Source organism: Streptopelia decaocto (genome assembly GCF_964273445.1).
Source record: "Streptopelia decaocto genome assembly, chromosome: 10".
Taxonomy (NCBI): Eukaryota; Metazoa; Chordata; class Aves; order Columbiformes; family Columbidae; genus Streptopelia; species Streptopelia decaocto.
In genome coordinates this window covers 14,245,105-14,259,625 of record NC_138665.1, presented here as the reverse complement: position 1 = coordinate 14,259,625, position 14,521 = coordinate 14,245,105, and the positions used below count along the sequence as shown (strand labels likewise).

The 14,521-nt window shown below is 49.0% G+C and overlaps 1 protein-coding gene across 1 annotated transcript in view; it reads left to right on the top strand.

The window, feature by feature from the left end:
* Nucleotides 1-7,651: 7,651 nt before the first annotated feature.
* Nucleotides 7,652-14,521, top strand: part of HS6ST2 (heparan sulfate 6-O-sulfotransferase 2) — a 130,991-nt gene continuing 124,121 nt past the window's right edge. Inside the window, exon 1 of the mRNA XM_082062065.1 lies at nucleotides 7,652-8,274. Within this exon, the coding sequence (XP_081918191.1) occupies nucleotides 7,763-8,274 (512 nt within the window). The 5' untranslated portion in view covers nucleotides 7,652-7,762. The remainder of the gene's footprint in view (nucleotides 8,275-14,521) is intronic.

Genomic DNA, 14,521 nt, shown 5'->3' with positions numbered 1-14,521 from the left:
GAAAAGGAGTGAAATCAGACCCATGCATTAAAATAAAAGCTGTCTTTACCATCTCTTTGCACAGGTAATTTTTGCTACAGTAATCTAGTGCACACACAACAGCAGTGGACCTTGCCACCCACAAGAGGGCAGGAACAAAAGTGTTAACCCCCTTTCCTCCACCCACTTATTTTCTGATTATTACATCAATTAGCAGTTAACAAAGGTTCAAATGTTTAAGTGCCACTGGCAGGTTAACAGTTGGTCTCAATGATCTTGAGGGCCTTTTCTGACCAAAATGAATCTATGATTCCAAGACAAAGAAGAGGTCACCTGTCAGCTTCTCTTATTTAAGCACTGTTGGACTAGATTTTCCAACCCACACGGCAAATGTTTGATGATGAAGCCCTCAGCCTGGAGGATGAAGAGCTCCCATTGGCATCAGCTGGGTGAGGGGAAGCTGAGGCTGTGCTTGGGCTGCTGCTGGTCTCCTGCCACCCTTTCCAGGGACCTGCAGCATCCCAAACCTACTCCAAAGCACTGAGCAGGAGGCTGGGACAACGATGGGGCCAGTCCGTGCTGCTCAGCCCTCAGGCCCATGGGGTGTAGGCAGGATGGAGCGGGTACCCCCACATCCACCTCCAAGGCAAGGATGGATCCAGCCAGGGGACACCAGCTGCATGTGCCTCCCTGCCACACGGCTCCGTGTCAGCTGGGAGGAGAAGAGAGGGATTGCAAGGAATTTCTTCAGATGTATTCCAGCAGCAGATTAAAATAGCTGCTACTATTTTAATCTGGCAAAGCGGCAGAGAAGGCACATGCGGGACTGGCAGCATCTCCCACAAAGAAAAGACTCAAAGAGCAGCCTGTGCCTTTAGTAATGCAAATGCAGGGCTGCCCAGGAGCCCCTGGGAAAGCCTGGCCCCAGGCCAAGTGACCCAAGGGCTGGGATTTAGGATCAGCAGGTATAAATTTATACTGTCCTGGTTTTGTTTTAGTTATTACAAAGTGTGGTAATGCTACGAACCCAGAGTGTTTTTGGGAAAGAACATGAAATTGCTGTGTTCAGGATTCTTTATTTACATCCAGCCCAGCCAGCACTGTCCACTCAATTCTGTTGTAGTGCCATCTAGATTTTAAATGTTGATTTGTTTGTTTGTTTTCTTATTCCAGAAGTTTCACTATAACAAAAATATTCTGTTTCCATGTGGACTTGTGGCAGCAGAGGAGGGAGCTACAGAGAAAGGTGAGATTTTGCTTTTTTAGGAGTCCTTTTACACAAAATCGGGAAGTGAAACTCTTGCAGTGTCCCTCATTTTTTATTTTTTGGGGGGGATGTTTGCTGTAGGCCTTTTGCAACTGGCAGAACTAGATTTGAAATAATGGAAGAAAATTTAGCACGTCTTCAGAAAGTGTGAGTTATTTATTTGCTATCCCTGCTAAATCTGCTTTTGAAAAATCTCACTGTAAAACGAGTGTTTTTTGTTTCACTGGACTACTAGATCACTCCCTGAAGATCCATTAGCTCTGCGGCTCAGGAGGCTCTGGGAAGAAACTGGCTTCAAAGCTTCCTTTTTTTATTATTTGGTAATGCTTGGGGTTCTTGTTGCTTCACCTTCATTTATTCTTTCATTTTAATTGCATGAACTCGTCTGTGGAAATTTCAGACCTCTTCCTGTGATTTATTTTTCCCCTGATCCCCTCTCATACATGTTAATCCCACAAGACTCTGTTGCCCAAATTCATCATCATTTTCAATAAGCAAATATTTATACAGCATCCAAGATGCAGTCTGTACACGGAATGGCACCAAATTAAGTTAAATCGATATTAACTACTCTAGAATTGAAGGGTGTCCAGGCAACAGGGTGGTACCAGTTTAACTAAATCTATTTAAAAACTACTGTAACTGAAGTGGAATAATTTCACTGTGAAGGGCAGATTTCACCTTTCAAATTTCTTGAATGCCTTTGGACCAAATCTCACTGTATTTGTTCCACACAGGACTACCTATTGAGACAGTATCAGGTAATATTTTGTCTTTTCCTACTATTCCTCTCAGGGCCATATGAAATTATTTCCCCCTTGGTTTTACAAAGATGCAAAAAATATTTGTACGAGTCCTTTCACAGCCCTTCTCTCCAGTGTGAAACCACTGCTGAAACCACAGTGTGAAACCACTTCACATTATCTGAGTTAGTCTCTTGCCTACCTTAATCCAGCAACTGCTGTGGGTTTTGTTCTAAAGTAGGACAAATTCACCAGGTTTGCATTGCTGTATATCTTGGAAGTGGGCACAAAATATCCCCTGGGCCATATGGACTGCAGCCCTGGGCTTCGCTGGCTCACGCCCTTTCTAATTCCACCTAATCTACTCAGAACCACCTCCAAAAGGGTGCTTCACACACCTCACCATTGACATCTCTGTCAATGCCTGGTTGCTCTGCAGCTCTAGTGCCAGATGGTACTAAATACACCCATCACTGTAATTATTCAGACAAGCAGAGAGTGGCAGGAGCGGTCCCAAATTCTCACTTTTCCCACTGATTCAAAGACATACTTGAAAGAGTCCTTTCATCCCCATGGATCCCAGTTCCTGGAGTTGTCCCAGGCTGCCCTCATCAAAAGGGAATTTGATGTTTCAGCAGTTTTTCAGCCAATTTCATGCTGGAATAAGAAGCAGTGGTGATGGGACAGTATCATTTACTCACCCTCTGGCTATTGCCCAGAAGGTTGGTACACATCCAGATGCCAGCCCCACATCAGGTCCTCCTATAAAACCTTTCACAGGACCAAGATCTATGTGTGAAATGGAAATACTGTTGATACTCGTAACTTGAAAGCTAGCTTGTCTTTTGCCTGGCTCCAACTGATGGTGCAAATCCCAGATTTGCTGCAATGAACAGCCTGGGTGGATGGTTTCTGATGCCATGTGTTGGAAAGGAGGTACTTCTGAAATCTTCCTGCACCCAGCAAGTACTGTGCAAATACCTCCCACCAAGTCCATCTTTCCACATGTGATTTCTACAAAGTTTATTTAGCAATCAGTCAGAAGCAAAAAGAAACCATAAGGGATTATATTACAATTATCTTGTGAAGTTGATCCCTTGAGTTTCCAGGTCTTTGGCTCAAGCTTTTAAAGGCTGCCCAGTTTCCCACACACCCAAAGGGCTTTGGGCAATATTTGTATTCAGGAAGGCAAGATCTATAAGTAGAGGTAACTGCTAGATCATTTTGGTGGCTGGAAAAATCTTCTCCAAGACCCACTGTGTTATCTAGAGTATAGACATTATGCTCGCTTCAAGTGTGTTCGATTTTAGGAATGAGCGGTGGTGATGCCACAGTGACAAGAAGCAAAGCTTTGATGCCCAAATTACAAAGAATATGCAAACTTGTATTATTCCTTTGATTAGCTGCTCTCTGATATGTCAAGTCCATGAATAATCAAGCCTCATTTTCTAATTAGTTTTACTCATCACCCTGCTGCTCCATGCCTTTGCTTATTTGCATACTCTTTTTCTAGATAAGGGCCCTATTCTGTGAGGTGCTAGCAGAGCTTCTGTCCCTCTCCCATCACAGCATTTCTTTGGTCCTTGGCTGGTTGTTTCCTTGCTCTCGGCCCTGCTTTTCCTCCTGTGCAATGACTATCTCATTGCTCTGTGCTTTGCCACCCTTTCCAAGCCCTGTTTCCTCAGGGAGCAGAGTGGTGTCTTCATGCTGTCTGTCCCCCAGTGATGTCTTTTGACTCCATAATCCAGTTTTACCCAGGCCCAACAGAGAAGTAAAACTATCAGGTCTTATGGAAAGTGGTGGGGTGAAAGGTCCTTCTGGAGCAGTGGAGGACAAGGCTGCAGCATCCACTCCATCACTTTGAGGACCCATGATCGGAAGAGTGTTTTTGAATGCCCTGGCTTCAAACCTGTTCAGCCAAGAGACAATTCCATAAAAGAAAGCTGCAGCAGTTAGGTTGGTGATGGTTGTGTTTGTTATTTTAATAAATATTCTATTTTGTTGACATGGGAGGCTTTTCTGTAGTTATTTAATTTATCTTCTCCCCCTTCCTGCACAGGTACTGTAAGAAGAATCACAAGGAGATTTAGCAAAGCAAAGTTAATGGCTTGTTTGCATTTCTTTTAATCAAGTTATTCTAATTGTGCGAAGATATCTCTGATTTGAAAAACACCTCATCCTCCCAGCAGCTGCGGGTACCTCAGCAGCCAGGGTTACCCCAGCCCTGGTGGGGCTGCCACAGCCCAATCCTGCCTCTCTGCCCAGGGGGTTCACCCCTGCCCGCACCCCTGCCTGTACCTCTGCCTGTACCTCTGCCCAGGGGGTTCACCCTTGTCCGCACCCCTGCCTGTACCTCTGCCTGTACCTCTGCAGAGTAGCAGATGCTGGGAGCTACTCTGTTTGGGCTGACATGAAACCTCAACCCTTTCAATAAGCTGGAGGTGTTAAAGCCTAATAAAACTCAGTTTTACACACTGACAGCCCGCTTACCTCAAAGCCGATGTGTGCTTTCTTTTTGTTAAGGCCAAGCAGTCACCATTTGCCAGACAAATGCAGGGCTGAAATTCAGATGCTGTGGAAACAAAGGTCTACAGAAAATAGACAGGGATGTGATGGTCGGTCCCACACGAAGAGCTAACGATACTTTCCTAAAGCTGCAAAGATCAATTTAGGGCTTGAGGTATGAGGCGTTTTATTGACCTGTCTCTGGGCAAATATCTGGTGCCTTTGCACACAAACCTCTACTTTTTCGAACATTTTGTGGCTAACTAAAGAGGGGGTCAGTTCAAGATGAGATCCTGCACCAACTCAGCTCGACCCCACTGCTGCATCCACCGGGATGGGAGGCACTGGGGGAGGCTGTACTGGGGGGCAGCTTCTGATGGGGTGGGGGGCAGAAGGGACCAGCCAGTGGGTGAGGATGCTCGTAGGAGGGAGAAAGGAGGATGAGTGGCCATACCCATCCCAGGCACGGCCATGCACACACACATGGAGGTGGGGGATCCCCAGTGTCAGCAGAGGAGAATGGTGGTGTGTGGGAAGTGGGGTCTGTGTTTTGGGGTCTGTGGGGATACCACATGCTGGGAAGAAAGCAGAGATTTTTTTTTTCTGCCAACGTTACTAGGCACTTGGCATTTTTGCCTGACCTCTTAACTTAAACCAGCTGCCGTGCCAGCGCTTGAAACTTGCCAATGCTCTAAAATCCTTAGCAGCTCTGTTCTGTCCTACTTTTATCTTGTTCCGGGCGATTTTAATTTCTTTAGTGCCTAAGCAAATGTTTTGTGTCCCTGGATCAAAGCTAGGGAGCATCATTTACATACTGTGGGTGAGAAGGCAGCAGACTGGAGACCATCACTCATCAGTGAAAGGATGATCATTGTTTGTTTAGCTCATTCCAAAATAATGGCTCTGCTGGGAACACCAACCCAGTATGCATCATATCTTTTATAGTATATATTAATTTAGTGTAGACATTAGGCCATCATTATTCCCTCCTTTTAATTCTTATGTATTAGCATTCAGGATTGGTTTTAACCCAGCACACATCTTTGTTATTTCATAATGTAAAATAAATAAAGCTGGAGGCAAATCTATTTTTTTATATAAACAACTGTGAGAGAGTGATGGATATAAAGCACAGAAACATCTTTATAATTTTAAGGCTTGAATTTCAGAACACAGCGTTTTCATTAAATGGCGCAATCCATTCATTTTGGAGAGACAGATATAAACAGAAGCAAATTAACTCAGTAGTTCTCATGCCTAGAATCTTTGTGATAAAATTGCCTGTTATTGTGAGTGTAAATGTTTTCAAAATATTAAAGACAAATGGAAAAAAATAGGGATGACAGGATAGGTTGCTCAAGGATGAAAACCATAAAGACATCCCCTCCAAACACATGTACCTGGTGAAATTACTTAAAGTGAACTGCAGGAGCACTGTGAGAGGAGGACAAAGGGGGCAGGCCATACATTTTTTTTCTTTTTATGATGGATAAAGCTCTGGGAGAGTATTTTCATTTTCTTTTTCTATCTGCTGTGCATACTGGAAAATTCATCTCCTGGATGATTGTCCAGGCAGAGAAACAGAGGCATCACAAGCAACAGGAGAACGAAAGCTGAGGTGTTGTGCTGGGGAGGACTGTTCCCTCCATCTGCTCTGGGAGGGAAAGAGAAGCTGGAGCATTTCCAGCCTGACCTGAAATCATGGATTAGTGAGAGGGAAGAAGCGTTGCACGATGCAGCCCCTCTGTGTAACGTCTCCAGCTGAGCCCACCAGTTAAACATTGGAGCACACCAGTTAGACTGGGGGTGGCCAAACCCCAGGTCTTGTCCCTGCTGCTTCTCCTTGGAAGGACAGGACACTGGGGATAGCGTGAATACCTCCTTTAGCCAAACCCTTAATTTATACTTTTCTAAGTCACTTGCAGGGCTGCGTTTTTCCCGGATGTTAATTGCCACAACATCAGCTGCACTCAAGAGCAAAAGTAAAAAATCAGGGTGGGTCGCTCTGCTGTGCTCTGCCCCTGGCCCTGCCGGGCAGTTTGCATGCAGCGAGCAGGGTGTCCTGGAGAACACACTGAACGGTGGCTTTGCAGGCACACTCACAGCACAGCTGGGGTGAGCACCAGTGTGCTCCCATCCACCAGGCCTCATTGACAACACGCCAGGAGCCAGAGGGCTGAACATAATTTGCATGTAAATATATAAAGGACTTTAATCAGAGATAAATCCACAGAGTCCTTGTCATTATTGTTTTATTTACAGAATACTCTCATTGTGTAGACGGGTTTCAAAATATGCTGACGAGAGATAGCGTGTATATTGGATGCCTGAATGAACTGAAACCACTTGGGGCACCAAGAAAAGGAGTCAATGCTCTCATTCCTCCTGCCAAAACCTGGGTGATAGCATGTGCTGTGGAGAGAAAGCACAGCCTGGTGCACAGCAGTGCCAGCAATGGAGGCATGTGCGATGGATGGGCTGGATGATGGAGGTGTGTGCAATAGACCGGCTGGATGATGGAGGTGTGTGCGATGGATGGGCTGGATGATGGAGGTGTGTGCGATGGATGGGCTGGACGATGGAGGCATGTTTGATGGATGGGCTGGATGATGGAGGCATGCACGGTGGAGGGGCTGGACGATGGAGGTGTGTGTGACGGACAGGCCCAACGGCAGCATTGCCATTGCTGTTGCCGTTAAATCGGATGTTCCCCGCTGGAACAGTGGCCTCCAGCCCGGGCAGCCTGCTGCCGCCGGGCGCTCAGATGGGTGGGAACAGTTGTGGGCTGCCCAGGACGAGGCACCCTGCAGCCTGCGGCGCAGCCCAGCACCGTGGCGGGAGCACAGAGCGCCCGGTGCCGGGCCGCGCCCGGAGCGCGGTGTGTCTGCTGCCTGCCCACGGCGGGCGCACGGCGGGCGGCGCGCAGGTCCCCGTGCGGCGGTGCGGTCCGTGCCTGCAGCGCGGTGCAGCGCGGGCCCCGGTCCCGCTCCCGCTGCAACGCCTCGGCCACGTGCCCAGCGGAGCGCGCGCCCGAACCTCAGACGCCGCGCGGGGGGGCGGTGCCGGCGGAGAGGGCGTGGCCCCGCGAAGGGGGCGCGGCCGAAGCGGCCGGGGCGGTGCTGGGGGGCGGCGGCGCGGGGTCTGCCGGGAAGGGCCGGCGGGGCGATGGCGGCGGAGCGCGGCCGGGCCGGCCCCCCGCGGTGGCGGCGGCTGCTGCGGCGGCTGTGAGCGGCGGCGGTGGCGGCAATGCGCGGCGCTCCCGGCGACGATGGAGGACCGGTCCCACAAGGTGCTGCTGGCGCTGGTGATGCTCTTCCTCTTCGCCGTGATCGTGCTGCAGTACGTCTGCCCGGGCACCGAGTGCCAGCTCCTGCGGCTCCGCGCCCTCAGCCCCGCCGCCGTCGCCGACCCGTACCGGGCGGAGGACGAGACGCCGGCGCGTTTTGTTCCCCGTTTCAATTTCTCTGCCGGCGACTTGCTGCGGCGGGTGGACTTCAACATCAAGGGGGACGACCTCATCGTCTTCCTGCACATCCAGAAGACGGGCGGCACCACCTTCGGCCGGCACCTGGTCCGCAACATCCAGCTGGAGCAGCCCTGCGAGTGCCGCGCCGGGCAGAAGAAGTGCACCTGCCACCGGCCCGGCAAGCGGGAGACCTGGCTCTTCTCCCGCTTCTCCACCGGCTGGAGCTGCGGGCTGCACGCCGACTGGACCGAACTCACCAACTGCGTCCCCTCCGTGGTGGACAGCAAGAAGGAGGTGCGGCTCCGGCCCTCCAGGTGAGGCCGTGCGGGAGCGCCGGGCCTTCCCCGGGGGAGCTTCCCGTGGACCCCGAACCCCGTTCCCGGTGCGGGGCGGCGGCGGGGCGCCGGTGCGGCGGGACAGGCCCGCTGGGCGCAGTCGTGGCGGGGATGCTGCTGCGGTGGGGGGTGGGGAGCGGGTTGTGAGCTCGGTCGGTACCGGGCACCCCGGCACGGAGCAGGCTGCAAACCGGGCTGCGGCGAGGGCTCCGGGAGCCCAGCCGGCCCGGGGCTGCCGCGGTGGGTGCAGCGTGTCTTGAGCTTTGCGGAGCAAACAAGACCTGACCCCGCTCTGCTGCGAGTGGTTTCCGCGGTGTCCCGCGGGCTGTCGCGATTGTCACTGCTGGCGGGAAGGCGCAGGAGTTGCACGCCCGGCCCGTAGCAGCGGTGAGCACCGCGCACGGGGACACGCGACCAGGCCGGGCACCCCCGGCCTGGGGACCCCCCGGTGCGGCCCTTCCGGGGCTCACAGAGAAGCCAGGGTCCTCCAGCTGCCTGCAGTCTTCCCCCAGAGCTTTTCCATCTCTGGCGAATCACCTGGTTGTACTAAGCTCCCTGGGTACACATGCTATAGCTCTTGTGTACACCAGGAATTAATTCTGGTTTTAAGAGTGTTCATGAGCCACAATATCATGTTACAGCTGAAGTTTAGCTTATGTGTATGGTGGCCTTGCAGAGTAAAGGTTACTCTTATGGTTGAATTTTACCTGCAGATATTTGCATCGTCCTCCAGCCCTAACCTTGTTTTTTTGGGGGGGGTTGCATTTTGAATTGTAGTGACACTGCTCCCTTAATCTGTGCACCTTCCTTTGAAGTTGCTAACCTCACCTGACCATAGCTAGGTGGTTGTCTGAATTCTGCTGCTGCCTCTCCAAAGCCCAGCTGCCTCGTTCTCCTGAGCAGCGAGGACCTGCTTCCCCAGCTGCTGGAGCTGTTTGATTCCAGCATGCCTTCAGTTTTAACAGACCAAGTAGCTTATCCCTGGCTGTGCACACAGCTGTACCATGTAGCAGAACAGCTCGGGGTTTTAGGGTCTTTTGACATTGCTTTGCTGGGAAAATAGAAACTAGGGTATCGCTCCTATTGCACTGTTAGACTAATGGCAGGTGCCCTTACAATGAGGGTACTGTTATATATCATGCTATCTGAAGTCAAGTCTAAACACAGATTCACTTGAAATAGACAGCAATTTCTTCCTAGAATTCCTTTTATGTAGTGTGACACTACACTGCCATCTAGTAGAAAAATGGTTAGCGTCATTATCTTCCCGTACCCAAGAAGCAGCTCTTTGAGACTTGGCTATTGTGATTCCTGCTCTTTTGTTTCCCCTACTGCTTTAAAATATAATTGTCTCATTTTTGTGACATCCCCTTTGCAGAGATCAGGAAATTCCTTGCCCTCTGGGTCTGTTAGCTTCCAGGTTTCAGGCTGCTGAGCCTTGCAGGCTACGTACTTTATTTTACCTGTCCTATAAATATGTTGTTTGTCAGCAGAAATGGAAATTGCATAATGCGCGCTCCCCTTTGCTGAACAGCTTCCAGTGATCCGTTTCTCTTCCCCCAGAGGTGGGTCTGGCCTACAGAGTTGTAGCTGTGGGGCAGGGATTCCCTTCCTCCCCCAGAGACAGGGCTGTCTGTGCTCTCCCGAAATTGGGGATAGTCCTTGTCCCAAACCCCCACCGCCTTAGGCAGAAGGGAACACCAGACTTGGAGAGCTGAGTGTTTGTAGCTTTTGGGTTTATGTGTAGTGTTTCATTGGTGTTTGTATTTTTTTTGTCCTGTTAGATTACCAAACATGCTTTTGTGAGTCAAAACAGAAGCATTTCATGTACCTGCCCAAGGGTTCAGAGTGGTGGTTCCTCAGTCCAGCAAACCACGTACATCATCATAGCTGACTTCTGAGAGGTTTCTGAGACTCGTGACTTGGGATTCAAGCCAGGAGAGGGGGATGAAAACGAAGCTGTGGTGATTTTGTGTTAGGTAGAGGTCTAGTCTCTCAAAGGCTTTGAAATGATGTTGTATTTTTAATAACCTAATTACACAGCTTGTTTAATAGCTACAGTTATTCTCCCAAATAATGTCTTGACAAGCAATTATTTGGGCTGCAACTTTTACATGTTTAAAAATACAGGAAGAGAAGAAGTTCTTAAATGAACAATGGTCCCTTCAAGTCTTCCTGCCCGTTGTAATACCTTGTCTTAAATTTTATTTTGCATTCTCAATTTAGCAATGTTCGGCTGATGACTAGTTAACCGACACCTATTTCTAGTGCCAGTAACAGACGCTAATGTAAGCACTTTCTGGACAGATAATAGCTGCTTTCAGAGCAGCAGTAGGTGTGGGATGAGGGTGTCTGAGCGGAGCAGCCTGGCTGGCTCTGAGCGGGGCCAGCCTGGCTCTTCCTGCACTGGGCTTTTTGGGGGGAGGCCTGATGGTCCTGGGTGGTTTGTGCTGGTGGGAAGGGAAGGAATGGGACAGCCCTGCTGTGCAAATCCTGAGAGTGGGGGCGTGACTTGGAGGAGTGAAAGATCCGTTTGGGGAGCATCGTCAGGGCAGGGAGCAGGATTTGGTCGGCAGCAGAGGACAGTTTCCTCCAGTGAAGCTTGGCTTGACAAGGGTGCAAATTCCTGTGTTTATAGTCGAGGTGATTATAGAGTGACACCTCCTGTAAGAGTGATTTGAACTGCTTGGCAGCTGCATAATGCAGTCTGCAGGTACTGTCTTTGGGCTGTGTAGCCTTGTCTGGGAATAGCCAAGAGAGTGGTCATTGTTCCAGCAAACTTTTTAGCCTGTGTGTGATTACTTTGCCACAGACCTAAGCCACTTAGCTGGGCTGTTCTGTAGGGGCCTTTTCTCTTGTTTAAAAGCTGAATCTTTGTTAGTGTGGAGCATACCCTGTCCTGGACCTGGTAATGTTCCGCACTAGTTACAGAGCATCTGATGGGATCAACCTGAAGGGTGTGCCCATGAAGAACCTTGTTGGCCTGCAGCATTTGTCTTCCAGCCTCCGCTCTTGATCCCATCACTAGTTTGCCTGTTTTCTTTGAGATTTGCAGGCTTAGAGGGCAGATTCCTGCCCCGGAGCAGTAGGAATACTCAGGATGGCAGCCATTATGTTTTTTTTGTTTTGTTTTGGATTTAACATGATGGTGCTTTCCTGTCTATGACCATATAGATTCCTAAAATTTGCTTACCTTTGTAGGGGTGGCATGTGCTTCTTAATAAGTAGTAAGCAGCTAAACAGATCTCCCTCCTCCTTTGGCCCTTCCTTCCCTTAGAGGAACGTGAATCTCTGGGCATGGGGAGAGGTGTGTGTTTGTTTTTTCATTCTTGGGTCCCATCAGGGTCCATGTTCTGTACGTCCACCTTCCTGCTTATCTCCCGTTCCACCAGCACCTCTCACCATCTGGAAATCTTGGGAGAGGGAAGGGGAAGGCACAGGCACAGCTGATGCTTTGGGTGCTCTGGATTTGCTGCTTGGGGGTTGGTGGAATGGGCTGATGCTGGTTGCAGAAAGGAGGGGGTTGTCTCAGCCGCTTGGCACTGGCGGTGAGAAAGGAGAAATGTGCTTTTTCCTAGTCATGAGTGACTGACTTGGGTCACTTGATTGATTGTGGAAGTCTCAAAGCTTTTGGCACACTGAACTGAAGCAGCATCCAAAGTAACTCTGCGTGAGAGCATCACAGAACTGAGATTTCACTCAGCTCTGGCTAATTATTATGGGAAGTATCTACCAGACTTGTCTATAGCAATAAATTCAGTGGCACCATTGCAAGAAACAAAAGGCCTTGGGGTTAGACTGGAAAATGTAATGAGACATGGGAGCAAATACAGATACCTACATTCTTAAGTGGTGTCGTGGCTTCGTACCCTTCTCGGGTGAGAGATGTAGCTGTGGGTAAAGGTTGGACTGTATTTGGTGTCCCTCCTGGCTGGCATTAAAGGAAAGAGATGTTCTCTGTTGAGAGGAGAGCAAGCTTGCAGAACTGTGTCTGGAGCCAGAAAGTCTGAGATTGGAAGAAACTTTATGCTGCTGGTACAAACCTGTTGGACCAGGACCAGAGATGGTGCCTACTGGCTTTTGGGAGGCCTGATGCTGGCACCACATTGTTGCGATGTGGGAGAGAAGCCCCTGGCAGTACATGCATGTTCATGTTAATTAAACTCTTCTGAATTAAGTCTTACAGAAGCCTGAAGAAAAGACATGTTAAAACATTTCCCAGGAAGCTGGAAGTGTTTCCTGTGTGTGGATGTGTTCGCTGAACAGATTAATCATCTTCCTCTTGGAAATGTGGTGGGACTGGCATCTGCAAATCTCGTGGGCTGCATGGTCCACCGTGGTGTGCCTGACTCCTTGCAAGCTGCACCGCTGGCAGAGCCACGCGAAGATGATGGCTTTGCTGGCGCAAGTGTTGCCGTCAGCCCTGGCCTCACATCTTGCTGGAGGAGGCTGGGCTCTGCACTTGGGTTTTCCCAATAAGCTGCTTTAGTATGGAGGGGGAAAAAAATCATGTATTGCTGCCAAGGAGAGCAAAATCACTTAGGGGGTTTGTTTCTCAGGGAGAGGCCCACTCAACAGCTGTGATTGAAGCAGCAAAGGTGATAGACAGCTGTGCAGGGGGATGAGCACTGTTCTTTCACCTACAGTGGAATTTGGGGAATAGTTAAGCCCCATAAATCAGCACTCAACCCCTTGCATGCAGGAGAGATGCTGTAGAATCCTGTGGTGCCCCAAGGCTTGGGGTGGATAATAAAGGCTTTGGCAGAAGTTAATTTAAAACCTCTGGATGCTGGTTGGAGCGGACACCATTTTCAAGGATGGGGTCCCCCAGCGCAGTGCTGCTGGTTTGGGGGTGAAGCCTGGCCAGGGGGGCTGCTCAGGGAGGGGAGGGGGGCAGCACGGCTGAGCTGGAAGCTGTGAGTGAGCAGATGGGGTGACCCGAGGTAACTTGGGTCCTGGCCAGAGCACCGGGATGGTGCCTGCGTGTCCTTGAAGTACACGTGGTGAAACTCCCTGGGAAAAACTCTGCAACAATTATAAAGCCGAAAACAAATGAACAAACAAAAACCCACAAAAAAACCCAGCAAAAAAACAAACAAAAAATGCCCCACAAAACCATACCGAAGTGTCTGCGCAGATGCTGCCAGGGACAAGTGGCTCCGCAGTGCTTCATTTATCAGCGGGGTTTCCTAATGACCGTGTTTGTTTGGTGTGGTGGCTCTTGTGGCTGCAGGATGAGATATGTGGTGAATATTATCTTGCCACCTGTAAATTGGTGTCAGTAGCAGCTGAATTTCCCCCCCTGGCACCTGGTGGGACCAAAGCTGGGTCTGGTTTTGGGGTGTTGGAGGCAGCGGGCCAGCCTGCAGAGCAAAAAAGGGGCTTCGAGGGGAAGGGCAGGGGATTGCTTTCATAAGTGCAAGTAGTTCCTTCACCTAATCCCATTATAGGGCTTGACCTTGAAGGTCTTGATTGTCAACATAAGTTCATCGGTTTTGTTAAGTTTGGACTACACAAAGTTCTCTAAATTGATATCACTGGTTTTGCAGATAAAGTGTTGGACTTATTAAAGGACTTCTTAAAAGGATTAAAAAATCATTTTTCATATTAGGTCTCTTCAGTTCTCCTTTAAATCTTTATTAAAGTGCAAATTGACTTTTAGTTATTTAAAAGTGTTTCCTACTGCCTTTTATTTTAATTTCAGAGAATTTTTGTGGGTAGAGGAATGTTAGCTGTTGGGAAATTAAATTACAGTGATTGCAGTAGAGCAAGAACTCCTTGCACTATTTATTGCATTTGTTATCAGAGTGGGTCCTCCCTAAAGGAGAGAGTGGGGGATATGAAACTGTGGCATGGTGCTGTTGTACTAAGACACAGTTACTTTTTCTTGAAAAGGTGCTTTTCTGCTATTTTTTTCCTAAGAGTTAATAATTATTATAATGAAGCTATAAATACAGGTGTTGACTGTATTAAAATAGACACAGATCGTGCCTTGTGATTCCTCTTCATAACTTTACAACCTTTAATAAAGGTTAGCAAAGGTGCTTGAACATTAAGCACCACCAATAGGTTATTTATTTTTATAAAAGACAGATTTTCAAGTTTAACAAGTTGAGCATCGGTTCTGAGGCATATTAGCTGAGATTAATTTGTCCCTCATTTATTTAATCTGAATTGTCAGGAATCGTGTTCTCTACTGATGTAAGTGTTGGCAAAAAGGACTTAT